General features: G+C 50.3%; 1 protein-coding gene across 3 annotated transcripts in view; it reads right to left on the reverse strand.

Moving 5' to 3' along the window:
- Nucleotides 1-13,895, reverse strand: part of SNX29 (sorting nexin 29) — a 476,823-nt gene that overhangs the window by 222,175 nt on the left and 240,753 nt on the right. For all 3 annotated transcript variants that reach the window (XM_045993249.1, XM_045993250.1, XM_045993251.1), the window contains exon 15: nt 9,509-9,615. In XM_045993249.1, the coding sequence (XP_045849205.1) occupies nt 9,509-9,615 (107 nt within the window). The remainder of the gene's footprint in view (nt 1-9,508; nt 9,616-13,895) is intronic.

The following is a 13,895-nucleotide window of genomic DNA, read 5'->3' on the forward strand; positions in this document are numbered from 1 at the left end:
AACTGCCGTCACCGCCATCAATATCGTTTGCCGGTTGCTCTTCTGTACCAAAATGTCACCAAAAGCCAGACAGATCACAGAGGGTTTGCGCGAGCTTTGTGCTGGAACTTACTTCCCAGTAATAGTAAGCTGCTATCGTAATGAGAATGAATGTTGCTAATACACCGTTTATTTCACCCATGAGCAAAAATTCCCGGAATAACCACACTCATATAGTAAATGATAAATATCCTGTAATTTGAAAAATCAAGGTACATTATAAGCCCTTGAAAAACACTGATGGGAGAAATTCTCCAGTTTCTTCAACTCGTGAATTACAAGTGAACAAGGAAAGGGGCCGGCAAGATACAGGTGGGACGCCTGCAGGCTAAGAGGGACCGCAGGGGTGTGTGAACTGATCAGTGTGTGGACGGACCCCAGGTGGACCTCACGCAAACAGCCGTCTGGAGGCGCATCTGGGTGGCTCAGTGGGTTAAGCCTCTGCCTTTGGCTCAGGTCATGATCTCAGGGTCCTGGGATCGAGCCCTGCATCCAGCTCTCTGCTCAGCAGGAAGCCTGCTTCCCCCTCTCTCTGTCTGCCTCTCTACTTGTGATCTCTCTGTCAAATAAATAAAATCTTTTTTTTAAAATCCATCTGGACTGGAAATGTGAACACTCAGCAGATACTTGATGATATCAAGAACTTATCGCTGGCCTGTAGGTACGATAGCGATATTATAGAGTGTTTTCCTTTTAAAAAACAAAGGGCCCTTATGTTTCATTTGAGATACCTCCCCAAATACTTGGGGATGAAATCAGGTCATGCTTTGGACTGGCTTCCAAGACTATGAGAAGCTGAGAAAGCAGAAAGATGTTCGGATGAAGCAAGACTGGCCCTGATTCAGGACGGGTTTGGGTGATGGGTTCACAGAAGCTCGTGTGTTGCTCTGTCTACTCTTACGTATATTTCAAGTGTCCACAGTAAAAACATCCTCTAAAAAAACACTGACGGAGCCACCGGTGGGAGACAGCCTGACTCTCCCGAAACCATCATGAGGCAAGGAGTTCACTTATCAGCTACTGCACACCGGAAGCCTGGAAACGCACGGCACCAGCAAAAACTTGTGAGCTGTGGTCACTCGTCCTCATCTTCCAATTCCTAAACCCCCACGGGCCAGGACAGCTGTGCTGGTGACACAGCTGTGGCTAACACCAACTGCGAGCACCCTACGAGCCACACCAAGGGTGGAATAGAGAGGAAGAAATGGGCTGGGCAGGGCCATCTGGCATGACCTAGAGGCTAAGGTTCCTTTTCCCCTGAGAAGGGGATCTATAAACGCAAGAGGCCCCCTAAAAGGTGCCCTATTCAAAGAAATCCCTTTACTGATATTTCTATCGGAGATTCACCAGGACTGGAGAGGCCTCCTTTATAAGACTTTTCAATGGGACCGTGTGGGTCTGTTTGTTTGTTTGTTTGTTTAAGAGCTCTTAGCTTTTACAAGTATATTCTGAAATACATCAGAATGAAATTGGGTTTGCTTCTAAATACCACGAGAGATTGTGGAGTAGACTGGGATCACAATGAAGGAAGAAGGGTCAGCGGTTACGTCTAATTGTTGAAGCCACGTAAGGAGCACAGAGGCTTGGGACACCTAGGTGGTTTTTGAAGGGTTAAAGCCTCTGCCTTAGGCTGGGGTCATGATCTCAGGGTCCTGGGATCATGCCCCACCTCGGGCTCTCTGTTCGGCAGGGAGCCTGCTCCCCTCCGCCCTCTGCCTGCCTTTCTGCCTACTTGTGATCTCTCTGTCCATGTGAAATGAATAAATAAAATGTTAAAAAAAAAAAAAAAAAAAAGAACTACAGAGGCTCATGAGACTGTTCGGGCTTTGTACATGTTTCAACTTTTCCATAAGAAGATTTTAAGAATTCCTTGGAGGTTTAGTCTTGTTAGTCGTTCACGCTTTAGTGAGAATTACACCTACCCCAACTCCTCACCACTTTTCACTCATATCTATTTGTGTGTGTTGAGTTTAAGAAGTTCTTTGTAGATCCTGGATATCAACCTTTTATCTGTATTGTCGTTTGTGAATATCTTCTCCCATTCCGTGGTTGCCTCTTTGTTTTGTTGACTGTTTCCTTTGCTGTGCAGAAGCTTTTGATCTTGATGAAGTCCCAAAAGTTCATTTTCACTTTTGCTTCCTTGGCCTTTGGAGACATATCTTGAAAGAAGCTGCTGTGGCTGATATCGAAGAGGTTACTGCCTACGTTCTCCTCTAGGATTCTGATGGATTCCTGTCTCACGTTGAGGTCTTTTATCCATTTCGAGTTTGTCTTTGTGTACGGTGTAAGAGAACAGTTGAGTTTCATTCTTCTACATATAGAATGTAGAAGAACTATGTATCTATAGAACTACAGAATGTAGAAAACTGGACAGTTTTCCCAGCACCATTATTGAAGAGACTGTCTTTTTTCCACTGTGTATTTTTTCCTGCTGTGTCAAAGATTATTTGACCATACAGTTGAGGGTTCATATCTGGGCTCTCTACTCTGTTCCACTGGTCTATGTGTCTGTTTTTATGCCAGTATCATGTTGTCTTGGTAATCACAACTTTGTAATAAAGCTTGAAATCAGGGAACGTGATGCCCCCAGTTGTGTTTTTCTTTTTCAACATTTCCTTAGCAATTCGGGGTCTCTTCTGATTCCATACAAATTTTAGTTTTCACTCATATCTAACAAGCGCTTCAACTGTTTTGGTTCATGAGAAAACTTCTCCCCCCGCCCAACCCCTGCCCAAGGGGGTGAGAGCCTGGTCTCCATCACTCAGCACCTTGTGACTAAAATACTGAAAACAGGGGCGCCTGGGTGGCTCAGTGGATTAAGCCGCTGCCTTCGGCTCAGGTCATGATCTCAGGGTCCTGGGATCGAGCCCCACATCGGGCTCTCTGCTCTGCAGGAAGCCTGCTTCCTCCTCTCTCTCTGTCTGCCTCTCTGCCTACTTGTGATCTCTCTCTCTGTCAAATAAATAAATAAAATCTTTAAAAAAAAAAAAAAATACTGAAAACAAAGTCACACCACACTTTTCGTTCTGAGCATCAGTTTAATGTAGATCTCAATTCGGAGTTCTTTAGCCTGAGTCCTTGCATGGAATCCAATACTTTATTCAAAAGCTCTCTTTCCTTTGTATAAAGAGACTCTGATACATCAGGCACGATGGATGCCACCGGCGCCCATTTATGAAGCAAGCGCCGCTGGTATTACCACTCCCAAGGTCTCAGCTGCCTCAGGACCTTTTACATTTTGTTGAAATGATCCTCACATTCACAGATATCTGCAGCATGTGATTACGAATGTGCTCCTTACCAGCTTGAGCTTACTTTCCCATTAATAGTCACCTGCCATTATAATGAGAAGAAATGTTGCTAATATACCATTTATTTCACCCATGAGCAAAAATTCAGGGACTAACTACGCTCATACAGTAAATGATAAGTATCCTGTAATTTGAAAAATCAATCAATAGCTCGCCGAGTCCAGGCACAGGGGAGGAAGCACAGATCTGTTTGCAGAGGACGGACTGGCAGTTCTGCAACACGGGGCCCCCGGGTGACTCGACAGCGCGGACGTGCGGCTGCAGATCAAAACTTAGGTACAAAGAAGGCAGGTGTAAAGGAGCCCCGGTACGCAGAGGCCGGACGCGGAAATGACAACATCTTCTGATCATAGTCTGTCTCCCCCCTCCCCCCCACACACACTTGACCCTTGAACAATGAGGAGCTTTGGGGTACAACCTCCGCACCATCAGAAATCCGCAGGTGACTTCTGACTCCCGCGAAACCTGATGGCCTCCTGTTGGCCAGAAGCCTTATCAAGAACAGAGTGTGCCGGCACCATTGTGTATGCGTACGTGCTGTATACTTAAAGTCATCTACAGAAAACATGTGGAGAAAAATACAGTATGAAACTGTATTTGTCGAAAAAAATCCCCCTGTGAGCGGACCCACTCAGTTCAAGCCCATTTTGCTCAAGGGTTAACTGTAGATAGAAAAAGCTTCCTACGAACTAGGACACTTCCGACGTCAGTAAAAGAAAGCAGATGAGAATCGAACGAAGGAAAAATAATTACTGTAAACAGAAACTGGCTCAGGAAAGGGGCTGGAACCAGAACAGCTCCGGCAAGTTCAAGAGGAGCCACAAGAGGAACCACAAGGCTGCTACTAGAACTCAGGACTGACGGCCCTGTGGGCCTCCGCTCAGGCACACTCTTGCCCCCGGGCCAGAGGAGGGCAGGGACCCTGGATTTACTCCCCCTACCACAACAAGTTGTGGTGAGGGGTCATTCCAAAAAAAAAAAGAAAATCCGAAGGCAGGAAAGAAGGCACAGAAATCTCTCCCGTTTGGTACAGGCACTGAACTACATTCTTTCTATTCAAGCCTCAACGGGACCCTGCCAGCACGTATCACTGGCTGCATTTCACTAATGGAAAATGGAGGCTTAAAGACCGGAGCGCCCCCCAGAACTCATGGCAGCAACTGACAGATCTGCAGTCTGTCCCATCGGGACAGCTGTCCTCGGCCAACCAGGGGCTGTGGAAGGCGGGGCTGAAGAGAGGCAGGATCAAAATCCAAACGCCACCAGCATCATGCTTTTTTGTTGACAGCAACCGCTGGAGAAAAAGGGGAATATCTCTGCCAAGAGTCTAAACCAAAGGAATTGTACTTCAAAGAAGTAAAGAAGAATCCTAGGTCTTTCGTGGCACGTCCGTTATCTTTTCTCTTCAAAACCCTTGGTGACAACAAATTCCCCTGATGTCTGCCTCTTCAAGACAGATGGGAAGTTTACAGCAGAAATCCAAGCTTCAGTACTAACAGCCCCGAAGAAAAAGGGGGGAACGTATTCTAGAAGCTCCTGTAAAGAGCCTGAGCTCTGCAGAACGGCGAGGACATGGCTCTAGGAGCGCACGAGGTCTCACTGGACGTCTGTACTTCAGTCCAGCTGCGTGACGCTCCTCAGTCGGTCTGTCTCACCCCTGGGTTGGGAGCCCCCCCAAGACACGCACTGCATCTCACCCAGCGTTGTGACCGACGCCCAGCCTGGGGGCAGCGAGGAGCTAATGCTCCCCACCGATGAAACACCCATGACGCTGCCATCAAAGAAGAAGAAAAGTCGATCTAGGCAGGTAAATGCCCTTTCAGGACCATCGCGGCCTCGACTCCCGTCTTCCCTGACTCACCTCGTGGAAGCATCAACTCTGCTGCTCCTGGGGGTGGACAAACCGTGAAAAGAGGAGGAAGGAAGACAAAGCCCAGCTAACTTAGAAGGTCCTCCGTAAACACAGGCTCAAGTTGTTGGAACTGTCCATCTGTCCCTCGAGGTGCTCTCCAGACTCTCCAGGCTAAAACTCCTCCTGAAACTGAGTGTTAGAAGAGCCTGCCTCCTCTGAGGAACCCAGCGAACTCCCACCAGCCCTCCACCCTGAGCTACGGTGCCCGGTACTGCGCACGCTCCGTCCGGGACTTCCCAAGTCCCATCTGCCACTCGCTGTAAACATGACACTGAAGAGCCGAACCTCTCAGCAGACGGTCATTCTGTTCAATATTTATTGAGCGCCTACTGGATGCTGGAACTGTGTTAGGCAATTACCACACAATTAAAAAGTTATCATCTACAGTTCCCTCGAGGAGCTCCCAGCCTGGCATTCTACTACGTTTGCTTCAGAAGCGGGTCATTCCGGCCTCTGGGCGCTGGCTCCCTTCTGCTGTAACTCAGAGTGTGGGGTGTGCCCCTCCCGGCGCTGCTGCCCACTGCCCGGGCCGCAGCCTCCCTCTTCCCTGCTGGGTTTCCTCCTTGCACCTATTTCTTCCACCGTGACCAGTGCCGGTCCCTTCTCTGCCAGGACCACCTTTGATTTCTCCCATGAGCGTGGCCTTCCAGAGCCAGCAGACAGAACACAGGTTCGTGCTATGCTGCTGGACAGCCTGGGCAAGTCAAATCCAGCCCTGCCTGCTTCCTACCCAAGCCAAGAAATCTTGGGCACTTTACTCAGTTTCTCAAAGCTCCATCTGGCAACGGCACCCTCCTTGAGAAAGTCTGCTGAGCACCACATGAGCTGATCTCCGTGAAAGCCCGAGTGCACGGCCTGGAAACAGGTGTGCACCTGACGGCTGGCTGCCCCAACACAGTGGCTATTGCCAGGTGAACCTCCCCCTACCAGCATTTCGCTTTCCTTCTCTTTTTCAAAAGCGAACCATCACAGGGCGTCAAGAACAATCTCTCCACCTCCAGTCCTTGGTCCCCGATGCTCTCCAGCCACTACAGGATGGCTTACAGTGTTGACTCTGGGCACCGAGCTGTCGGGGGTCTAGGGGTCAGGTCACTGAACACTCGTGTGGCGTGTGCAGCCTATGTTTGTGTAGGTACATGAGGTGGTTTTAGGGCTCTGAGAGGCATCTAGAGAAAGAATGTTCAGGAACTCCGTCTTCATTGGATGAATCACAAAAGAGTAATTTGACTGTTGGCGTTCTTTGACTAGTCCTATGACATAAAATGCAATGCCTCTTCTTCTGCCCTTCTGCTACGGAAGGAAGTGCGTCAATGCTTCCCCCCACAGGCTTTCATTACTCCAGCCAACGTGTGTTTAGAAGCCCTTGGTAAAAACCAACCATCGACTAAATGACAGACGGGCCTCACAAAGAACGTTGGAAAAGCGCCTGATTACTGCCAACCTGAAGGGTTCCACAAAGGTCTTGGGATAATGAGATGCTAATAACAGTCACAGAGGAAAGATCACTGGCCACTCACTCGGCCATCAGGAAGCAATGAAAAATCAGCCTGGGGCAGTAATGCCAAAGGAGAACACCTCTGCTTCAGGCTCCCATCGCTCTCAGCTCCTCGACGACAGCCGCCCACTCTACTCCTGGGAAAGGGGGTCCCGGAGGACCAGACAGGAAGGCTAGCAGGAGAGATCCTTACACCCCAACCACCACTCCCTCTGATGCGACACTAACAAGAACACCAATGCACAGGGATAGGACAGTCACTTCGCATCACGCCGTCATCCTCCCTGCAGCACTCAAGTCTGTAGGGAGATGGTGAGACTCTGTCACAATCACAGTGGGCGGTGGCACGGCCACGACACAGCCTCCAAGGCACCGTCATCTGGCCCACCAACGTCAGCAGCCACAGAGCCACTGCTCTCCCCACCTGCTCCGTTCCAGACCTAGTGGGTCTCCTTTCCGGTCCTCGAACGTGCCCACTCTCCCTGTGCAGGATCTCTGTCCTTGCCGTTCCCCTGTGCAGAAAGCAGGAACTTAAAAAAACACCCGATCATCCGACGCACCTGCCACCCAACCAATGAACTATGGTGCTTTGCTCAGTGGGTCAAGGGGCGAGTCACGGTCTTCTCGAGCCCTCCAGAGCCGGAGTTGCTGACGAGCCGGTCAGCTTTCTAGCTGGGGGAACCTACACGTGGATCGCTGCCCCTCCCACCCTCCACGCAGTGCTCAGCATGCTCGCAGGAGCCCCGGGACATGAGCACGAGCCTGCAAACTACGTGCAGCCCTGACCAAGTCCTTATAACCAAACACCTGGCCATGGGAGCGCATCAGCTCTTCACGCATTCAACAAACCCGAGACATCCGTGTCCTAGGGGAACGTAACAACACGTGCACTCGAGGGTTATCTAGCATTTACCATTTGCCAAGAAATGGTAGCTGAGTACACCCAGCTGAAAAAGACATGGTCTCTGCCTTCCAGGAACTAGAGGTCCCAGGGGAGACACACAGACTGGCACAACCCTGAGGGTACATGGCCCGTCCCCTCTCCCCGCAGGCTTTCTGAGAACGGAATGTGATCCAGCACCTGGCACCACCAGCAGCCGACTGCGGTCAGTGACCCCACTGGGTAAGCCTGTGAGGTTCGGCATGGGGGTGAGGACAGGCCCTGAGGGGACAGTCCCCCACCCCAGTCCCCGGGGCCTTCCATCCTGGTTTCTCACTCTTCCCCTATCCGCCTATTACGCGAAGACCCGGCCCCAGCTCATCCCCTCTGAGCTCCCTGGAGTCAGAATTCAAATGGTTTCTCACCTCCCTTCTTTAGAGGTCACCGGGAACCCAGTGAAACAGACGGCAAGCTTGGGAGGCTGAACCAGGAACAAGCGTAGGGGGCTCCTCCGCCAAGGGCCCGGCCTCTAAAACCTACCCTGAGGTCAGCTATGTGTCCATGGCAATGGCAGCGGTGTTTCTGATTCCACACATCAAAGGCACTGCAGAATATTCACAAAGCACTCAAGTGCAGACACTTACATGCACGTACGTGTACAAGCGTACACGACTCGTGAATGCCACACCTGTGACCGCAACACACACACACCCCGACGTGTACATATCTATTCTGTCGATTAGCTGCCTATCTGATAACGTAGCCTTCTAGCTTTACCACGGAGTATGGCTGCAATTAACGATTTCTGATAAAAAACACGTTACCCTATCAAAGAAGTGCTCTTCTCCTTATCAAGAATATTTTTGTCAGGGAGCTATCGAATCACTATGTTGTGTGCTTCAAAGTGATGCAACGCTGTGTGTCAGTTCCACTTCGATAAAAAGTATTTGTTAGGTGCGAATGAGGAACGTTACCGAATGACTCTTTGGTACCGAGCAAGATCTCTATCTGGTGTTTAGCCTTTCATCTATCACGGAGCTGACTTGATGAATTTCCTAACGTTAAGTCATCCCTGAAATCCTAAATTAATCCCGATTTCATGAGGATCAGTCCTTTCATATATAACTGGATTTGACTGGGTGATACCTTGCTAGAATTTTTATGCCCTGATGCACGAGTGAGACTGGTCCACGGTTTCTTTTCTAGGCTCTTTGGCAGCTTTTGTTCTTTTGAGGTAATGCACACTGGAACCAAGATACAGAGACACAGATACAAGTAATGATACAGAGAAGGTTCTAAGGGAGGTACAAAGAGCAATGGGCTATTTGTACATACCTTTAAAGACTTTCTAGAAACTGCTATGAAACCACTCAGGTTTGCTACCTCCCAGGGCACCGCCTTTATTTTTATAACTTCCTTCCTGTTTCTGGATGCTCTCCAGGTTAAGTAGGCTATACCGTCAATTAATTTTGATAATAAACACTGTGCCAGGAAATAGACCATGTCACCCATATTTGTACTTTCATCAGCATCAAAATTGTTTGTGACAGCCTCTCCCACTTTTCATCTCCTGCAAATCCAAGAGTGCGTTTGTTTTCTTCTGTTTAACATGACATGTTTGTGTTTTCTCTATTTCCCTGCCACAGGCACCGAAAGTGTCTAATTTAAGATTTTTCTGAAGAACCAGCTCTTAGTTTTCTTCATCAAGTTTAATGTTTTTACCTCGTTGTGTTTTGTCCCGTTGGCAGTGCGAGGGGACTGGAGTCTGATTCTACCGCTAACATCTGCGGAACAGGCTGGACCTGTCCCGGCAACGTCCCCAAGGCAGCCGACCCTGGGAGCAAACGCGCACGGGCCAGCGCCGGCCTTACCTCGATGAGCTTTCTCTCGTAGGAGCTCGCCAGCTCCTCCGCGACTTCGCCCGGCTTCTGCTCCGTCACTGTAACTTCTCCATCAACGTTCCAAAGATTCGGCACAACTTTAGGGAAAGAAAGAAACCCCGTAAATGTTTTAGCAGTCATTGGAAGTTATTCTCCCAGTAAAAAAAATTTTTTTTTCTTCTTGCCAAATGGCTTCTCCAATTAGAAAGCTCTTTTTAGGGCAGGGGGAGAGCGGGGGGTGTGGGCCCAGCGATCATGGCTACTAATGACTTCAATTCGGCGACATTTTCACCCGAGTACAATGAAGTGAATAATAAACTGTATTTACAAATGGGAGGACGGTCACAGAGACAGATGCACGTGAGTCTGGGGAATAATCTTGTTACTACTTCCCGTTGCAGGGCAAAACAGACAACACATTAACAGAAGAGCCTACACGTCCGTCTTCTGCAGTGGTTCAATTTCTTTCTCTCTAACGAGAAAGTTCCCCGGTGCAGCATCGTCTGTCCACAGCAGACGTCAATGGCAGAGGGGGTCAGAGCACGAGTAGAGCCGCTAAGAACTGCCATTTATAAACCGTACTTTGAGCGGAAGCTAGGCAGCTTCGGGAGAAACTCTAAAATCAATGCATAATGACAACACAAGGACATCCTAACAAGAGACTGGCTCCCAGATCAATGCGGGAATTATTAGCACAGTAGACACCAGCGGGTGGTTGTTCCTCCTTTCAGGGACACATCCGCAAATGCTCACTTCGTGCGGAAGAGCAGGAAGTTAGCACCGGGAAGGAGCAGGCGAATTCCAAGAAAATCAGGGGAACACAGGAGGAAGGAAGTCCCCCGGTGGCATGTATCAGGAAGAGGGAGTAGCCCCATCCAAAAACAAGCATCAACCAGGCAGATTTCATTCCCTGTGTGCTCCGGGAGAGCAGAGTCCCAGATGTCCCCCAGAGCGTGAGCAGACGGTCATAAAGCCCAGCCCTCCCGCAACGGGGATCTGAGAGCCTGGGGAGAAGCGGCAAGTGGGCCAAGGCTGAGCAGAAATGGGGGCCCGCAGCTCTGCCGCCAGCCCCCTCCCCTAAGCCTCCGTCAGGTCACAGCGAGCTCGAACCCCAGAAGCAGCACGGCCCTGAATGACGACCTCCAACGCACTGGAACCAACCCGAAGACGCTTCCACCCCAGCAGTCCCGACAGCTGCAGACACCACGGCGGACTGTGACCCAGGAACCCTCCGCAACCTGGGATAGGTATGAAGAGAAAATTTCAAGGGCTTCCCGTTAGAGCTGACAGACTGGATACATTAATTTACCCTCACGTCCTCTCAAAGTCCCATTAAAATGTCCATTTTTAAAATTCTCGTAGCATCACCCTTGAGAAAAACAAGAACGAGATAGGAAACGAGACAACAAAATTCTAGAAGCAGAGAAGCAGGTGCTTGACAGGCCTGTGAAAGCTTCCTTCTCGGCTCTAGTGGGGCCCCCACAACATTCAGCCTGATTAACGTGCGACGACTTGCAAACGGCAGATAAACGGCCCATGCGAGACACTTCCAGACGTGGGGATACACATGGAGCGCAAAGTGAAGAGATACAAAGTCTGTTTAAGAAGCAATCTGCAGGAAACGAGGGGTTTATCCTCCGGAGAAAGGAAACCTGTAGCACCGGACCGAGCTGAGGTCTGGGTACCCGAGGGAAACAGAGGAAACGAGACTGCTGAACTTGCATGCTTCGCCAATGCCCAGAGCAGCCGTCCGTCAGCGCACACCTACCTCCAAGCAGGGAGTGAAAAACGTGGTCCTGGGGATGTAAGAGGCGGAAGAAAAAGGCCCAAAGGGACCCACGGGGGCTCCAGTGAAACGGCGGAGCCGGCTCGCCCCACCAGGAGCTGAGCACAGCCTGCCGTCAGCTGCTTAGTGTCCCACGTCTACCTCTGAGTGGCTGGCCGGAAAGCAGCTCACGGCTGCGATGAGCTCTTAAGACGGAAAACGGGGACCAGAATCAAGAGGAAAACAAGTTCTAAGAAAAAGACCCAAGTCAGGGAAAAAGAACACTCGAAAAGCAAACTATCGGTAATAATCCCAGAGCAAGAAGATGGTATAGTTGAAAAAGGTACACGGAGGTATTTAAAAAGAAGAAAAAGAAGGACACACAGAGGAGGTAAAGAAAAAAAAAACCTCTTCTGCAAAGCAAAACCATGACAGAGGAAACGGAACACTGGATACAAAGGAGAGAAGGTAAGAAAATTTCCAGAAAAGAGAGCCAAAGGATAACAAGACAGAAAACAAAAAAGGTAAATGGAGAGTTATCATTTGAGAAGAACCCAAGAAATTGGGGCGGGGAGGGGGGGCTCACAGACAAGGAAATCAGAAACTTAATTCAAGAAAACGCCCCAGAGGGAGACAGACATGTGGAGACAGAGGAGCTCGCCGTGCACACGGCACAGTGGGGGAGCCACGCTCAGGCCTCGCAGGGGAGTTTCCGAGCACGAGTGACAAGGGGCACACGGAGGAGCACTTCCACAAAGGACAACCAGAAGGGACACGGGGTCTCTGAACACCACCACCATAAGCTAGAAAGCAACAAAGTGATCCTGTCAACATCTGGAGGAGAAGTATTTCCGACCTCGAATTCTGTACCAAGCCAAGCCCGGTGCTAAGAAGGTGAAAACATCCTCAGACTGGCAACCTTTCCAAAATTTTCACCTGCCCCCAAACAAAACATAAGGAATCTAAGAAAAAACAGATGTTCTAGGAAACAGAGGATACAACACAAAAGTGAGAAGATTGCTAACAACAAGCAAAAAGTGGACACAACCCACACGGCCATCACAGATGACGGGCAGATCAGCACGCTGCGGTCTGTCCCTGCAATGGACTAGAACTTGGCCAAAAAAGGACCGAAGCACGGTGCCCTGCCACAACACGGCTGTGCCCAGAAAGCATCCTGCGAAGGGGAAGACACCACAACAGCCGCAAGAGGCCAAAGACAGCAGGACCCCATTCGTGTGCAATGTCAACAACAGGTATTGGTTTCCAGGAACTGGGAAGGGGGAGGGATGGGCCGCTCAAGGGGATAGGGCTGCTCTTTGGGGTGACAGAACACACTGGATTTGGAGAGAGGTGGGGGGCAGATCGTGCACTCCAGAAGAGGGGACTGTAGGGCCCATGAACCTTCTCTAAACAAAGGAGCAGCAGCGGGAGCCGTGAACCGGAGGAACCGACCCTTGGAGCAGCCAGGCCTCCTCCGGCGACAGTGGTCCTAGGACCGCAGGAGAGATGGTCTCAGGATCAAATGGACGGGTGCCCCGTTTTTAACAGAGATTTCCGTGAGAGAGCACCTGCATTTAGGTTACTAATGAGTTCATACAACATGAACCAAAATGTTTTTTTCAAATATTAACTCAAAAGAAGTTTAAAAGTTGTGTGAAAATAGTGATCACACACCTCCCAGCTCAGCTGGAGGGCGTTTCCCGAGTCCTAGCAATGTATTCATGCAGGAATCAAACCAAAAAGATGGCGCGTCTGTGCTGGGGGTCGGAGGGACGGAAAAGCGATCCCCACGTTCCACGGCAAGAAATCAATGGAGAACACGTCCAGCCGAGCAAAGAACAAGCAGCAGGAGACAATACTGTCCGGAGCCATCGAAAGAGCTCCCAGAACAACCCGTTCCAAGGCTGAACAGCTGCTTGTGGGGACAGGGACACGGCAGAGGTGTGGCGGCGAGGAGCGCTAGGTCTTCCACGGCGAGGCTCCGTGCGAGCGCTGGATTTCCACAACAGAACGCCGCACCGGATTCTAAGCAGGAAAACAGAAAGTGACAGGAGGCTGCACTCAGAAAAGTTCGGCCGGACAGCAGCAGTACCCGCCAAGGCAGGGCGGACACCCCAGCAGGAAGCTGTGTGAGGCTGACTCGCGAAGCCCGGCGCCAGGACACATCTAAGGTGTGACAGATGTGTGCACAGCAGGGCCTGCCGGCCGGTGCGCTCCCAACAACCTGATCTGTGCCTGAGGGAGGCTGCCTTCCTCCACCAGGAGATCCTGCTGATCGGCAAGACACGGCCATCTAACCTGCTTCACGTCTGCATCACTCACGGTCTGAAACCCAGCGGCGGGCCCTCGCCCCTCAGACAGCAGGCCCTCTGGAGGCACATCTAAGAGCAGGCCAGTGACCCGTGCCAAAGGAGGCAGATGTGTGAGGAAGCTTTTTAACCTTCAAGACGAGGGGACAGACCTTGGACAGTCATGAATTTATAAAAGGTCTCTTAGAAACTAACCAGCCAACCTTTGCCTCCAACATGTGACCTCCTGTTGCCCGGGTTCAGTTCGCACAGCTTTAACAAGCAGGCCAGAAACTTCCATCCCATATATAAAATGCTAAGT

The sequence above is a fragment of the Meles meles genome, chromosome 21 (assembly GCF_922984935.1).
Source record: "Meles meles chromosome 21, mMelMel3.1 paternal haplotype, whole genome shotgun sequence".
Classification (NCBI taxonomy): Eukaryota; Metazoa; Chordata; class Mammalia; order Carnivora; family Mustelidae; genus Meles; species Meles meles.